Genomic DNA, 4393 nt, shown 5'->3' on the forward strand with positions numbered 1-4393 from the left:
CTGTAAAAATGCTACAGTAAAAACCTGTTAAATGGTTAACGGTAAATTCCCCTACTATATACGGTGAAAAACTGTATTAGACATTACATGTAATTTTACCGTAGTATACCGTTTTTGGAAGTGAAAAAGATGAAAAGGATCAAATTTGATGTTTTTTGTTGAAATAACTGTTTCTTCTTAGTTTTTTTTCTTCTTACTAGAACTACAGTTGGAAAGTTTAGTTTAAGTCAGTAGAAATAAGAAAGAAAGAAAGAAAGAAAGAAAGAGAATGAATGAATGAATGAATGATATGCATATAGAGCATCTAGTAAAGCTTAATTCAGTGATTGTAAATGTTGTCCCAGCAGCAGAATGAGACACACACAGGCGTGTGAGAGATTGTCCCAGTAATGTCTGGAACAGACGGCGTCCAAAGCCTGGACAGAAGACCCATATGTGAGAGAGAGGGGGGTGAGAGTTGGGTCAGCACTTTGAGGAGAGGAAGTCTGTTTCCAGTGTTAAAAATATCTGTGAGACACAGCGCTGGACATTGGGATGATATGAAGATGAAAGCAGAGAGCAAAATAAATGTGGGTTAAATACAGACACAGTTGAAGAGAGGGGTGACATTTGGTCTAACGTCTGTGTAACACAGTTCTTTATATTGAAATGAAAGCTGTGCTGAGCATCATTAGTGCTGCCCACGTGACTGCGGACCGGTGATCACAGCACAGAGGAGACTGAATCCTATTGGTTCATCTCGCCGTGTTTCTGTGCACTGCCACCTGACACTTCCTCTGTGCGGCTCTCCTCTGTGTCTATATCTCTATCAGATCAAACACGATCACATGACAGTTCATAAGTACTGTACGAGTGTGTGATTCCGTATGAATTTGGATGATTTGTAGGTAAAACATCACCATGAAGGTCCACCCCTAAACCTAATCCTCAGGAGGTGTGAATGTGTGTAAATGAACGTGCACAATTTCACAACCAGTTCACGCAAATTTAAATCCATACAAATTGTCATGAGACTGTGTTGATCAAATCTCTTTACAAAAAGAAGTCTTTGCTCTCCTAACATCTCGCAATGACAAATTCCCATCTGAGAGTTTAGGATGATTTTAAGCCATTTTTTTAATATTTTACATACACACACACACACACATATATATATATATATATATATATACACCTAATGTTGTTAAATGAATGTTTATTGCATTATTTCAGTTTCATGTGTGTTACCATGATGGTGTTTAGTGTTTGTGTGAATAACACTGTGCACCTTCTATATATGTTATTATTTAAAAGCTGCTTGTGATGGGCTTTGGTTCATCATGTGACTTTCTTATCACCACCTGCATTTGGTGGTTATCAGTGTATTACAAAGGTACAAAACAGATTTCAGTACTTCAATAGGTTGGTATATTAACATTAAACCAGTTAATGAAATTACGGTATTTAACTGTAAATTTAAGTTAAAACCGTAAAACCTAAAATGTTGCTACCGTATTTTTTACGGTAAAATTCCAGAAATCACAGTTGCCGTTTTTTTTACCGTAAATTTTACTGAATTTTTTTTACAGTGTATATTTGTTTATTTTTTTGTATTTTATGGCTTTAAATGTATAATATTTTACATTTACAGTGTCAATAGTGTCAATTTCTTTATTCACAATGCTTCATGGGATAAGCGTTTTATTTGCTTCTTCAAATGCTCTGAATATAATATTTTTTATTAATCTCAGAGCCAGTTGTTTTGGTTCAAGATCAATAACTATTTGTTGATTTTTAATAAATCTCTGAAAATTATTTCAAATAAACTAATCTAGCATGCAAACACACACACACTTCACCTCAATGGTGTACTGCTCAAAGATGCGCAGTTGCAGGAAGATGTCGAGTTTGATCTTCCTCTCGTGGAAGAGCTCCTCCATGTGGCCCTGGGCCTCCTCTAGCTGCTGTAGGACGCCCTCGGTGTGAGCGATAGAGCTCGTGTGAGGCATCTTATTACTGCTCATCGCTGAATCTCTGTGCGACACACAACTAATGTGTTAAGAGTATGGGTTTGGGTAATCTACAATTCACTTATACTAAAGAAATATGCTGGCTAAAATACAACTTAATGCTTATAAACATCATATCTATGACAGTCCGTAATACACAAAATAATACAGCCTCGTTCTTTAGTTTGTAAAATTAAATTGGAAACACATTTGCACTGATGAGTTTACAACTGATGCAGGTGCGAAAATAATGAATATCTATAGCGCATGAGCACAGAGAGATTTGTGAGTGCAAAGGACACAGTTTGAGTGAGAGGAGAGACACGTTTTAAGTGCACGCACTCTCTCCGGGCGAGAGCAACGTGTATTTGAGCGCGCGCGTCCGGTTTTGTGCGAGAGCAACGTATGATATATATTGATATATTGATATTGTGTGATTGTATTATTTAATTTTATGCTTGTGAAGCACTTTGAGTTGCATTTTATGTATGAAAAGTGCTATACAAATAAATGTTTATTATTAATATTATTTTTTGTCACCATCCCATATATTTATCCACTAGGCCACACCACTTCTCTCTATAAAATCATTATATATGCACGTTTTAAGTGCACGCACTCTCTCCGGGCGAGAGCAACGTGTATTTGAGCGCGCGCGTCCGGTTTTGTGCGAGAGCAACGTAAATCCACGTGCGAGCGGAGAGTTTCGCGCTTGCGCGTTGTATTAATGTGCTTTCGCGCTACAATAATGCACTCTCGACATTTGTCAGTAAAATTACGCTATATAAATTTACTTTAAAATCGGTAAATTTTAGATTCAGATTGCTGGAATCTTCTGTGGGCCTGAATATAACTTTACACAGATGGCTTTGGTAAATGACTCTGTCACACCAGTATCATGCCAACACGTGTAATGTTTTAGTTGTTATGACTATACTTTCAATACAGTGCATATATTTTAAACACTTATTCATGATGCTGCATGTTTGCAATGTAAGAATAAAATCTAATTTTCTGCCGGGACATAGCTGTTAAGTTTATAGGCGTTTCCATCAACCTTAAAACAAAATACAGAAAATTGCTTCATATTAACACATTACATTGAGCCATATTTGCCTGTTAGATTTCAATTATAAGCATATTTACTGTAAACACACTTTCTAGTTATTTAAGGGGCTCAAGGTTTGGCTGGTGAGCACAGTTCACTAAGCTCTTACTGTAACTACAGCATTAAGTAATATTTCTTGACAGCAATTCAAAAGCTGCTGCGCATTCTGAGAAATTTTTTTGTAAGCAATATACAGTAGAATTCACTAAGATTTCATCTTAGCAGATGTGGTAACACTTTAGGATAGAGAACACACATTCACTGTTAACTAAGAGTTTTCCCTCAATAAACTCCTAATTTGCTGCTTTTTAATAGTTAGTAAGGTAGTTGTTAAGTTTAGGTATGGGGTAGGATTTAGGGATCTAAATTATAGTCATGTAGAATATGTGCTTTATAAGTACTAATAAACAGCCAATATGTTCGTAACATGCATGCTAATAAGCAACTAGTTCATAGTGAGAACTGGTCCTTAAAATAAAGTGTTACCGATGACCAGTGCCTGATTTTTTTTTGCCCCTTATGGCACAGGTGCCTCCAGAAATGGACTACCCGGTACCGGACTACCCATAAATCAAAGATGATGGCATCTGGGTAGCAAGCTTTTTCAAATATATTCAGACATATTACTGTGAATGGAAAGTCCCTACAAGTATATTCACACATCCCTTGCAAAATCTGCTGAATTATTTCTCTTTAATAAAAAGGTCATAAAACTTGGGTTACACTTTATTTTAAGGTGACGGTATTACAGTGCAATTACACACTATACTTACTACTATAGGGTTAAGATTAGGGCTAGGGTTTGGTTTAGGGTTAGTCACTTGTAATTATGCATAATTTACTGTTATTGTTACAGTAAGTACATGTAACAAATGTAATTAACACACCTTAATAAAGTATGAATGAGGCTATTAAACACAGATATATTTACATACATCCAACAATACAAAATATAACTCCATTTACAGATATTAAATTCTGTTTCAAAGTTTGGATCCATTTGGTTCTTAATACCGAGTGTGCATTTCCAAGTTTGTAAAAGTTTACGGTAACACTTTATTTCGATAGTCCACTTTAGACATTCTATTAACAGTAAGTAACTTTGCAACTACATGTCAACTAGCAGTTAGTAGAGTATTAGTAGACTGTCTGCTTAATGTCTTCTAACACTTTCTTTGTCAACATTCTACTAACCCTAAACCTACCCTAACAGTCTACTCTGAGTGTTAGTAGACATGTAGATGCAAATTAATGAGAATTAGTTGACATGTAGTTGACATGTAGTTACAAAGTTACT

The 4393-nt window shown here is 35.8% G+C and overlaps 1 protein-coding gene across 1 annotated transcript in view; it reads right to left on the reverse strand.

Annotated features, from left to right (window-relative positions):
* The window catches only part of LOC107671282 (kalirin-like), a 188577-nt gene that overhangs the window by 44569 nt on the left and 139615 nt on the right, over positions 1–4393 (reverse strand). The window contains exon 13 of the mRNA XM_016464176.1: positions 1839–2013. Within this exon, the coding sequence (XP_016319662.1) occupies positions 1839–2013 (175 nt within the window). The remainder of the gene's footprint in view (positions 1–1838; positions 2014–4393) is intronic.

The sequence above is a fragment of the Sinocyclocheilus anshuiensis genome, unplaced genomic scaffold, assembly GCF_001515605.1.
Source record: "Sinocyclocheilus anshuiensis isolate Anshui unplaced genomic scaffold, SAMN03320099.WGS_v1.1 scaffold284, whole genome shotgun sequence".
In the NCBI taxonomy this organism is placed as follows: Eukaryota; Metazoa; Chordata; class Actinopteri; order Cypriniformes; family Cyprinidae; genus Sinocyclocheilus; species Sinocyclocheilus anshuiensis.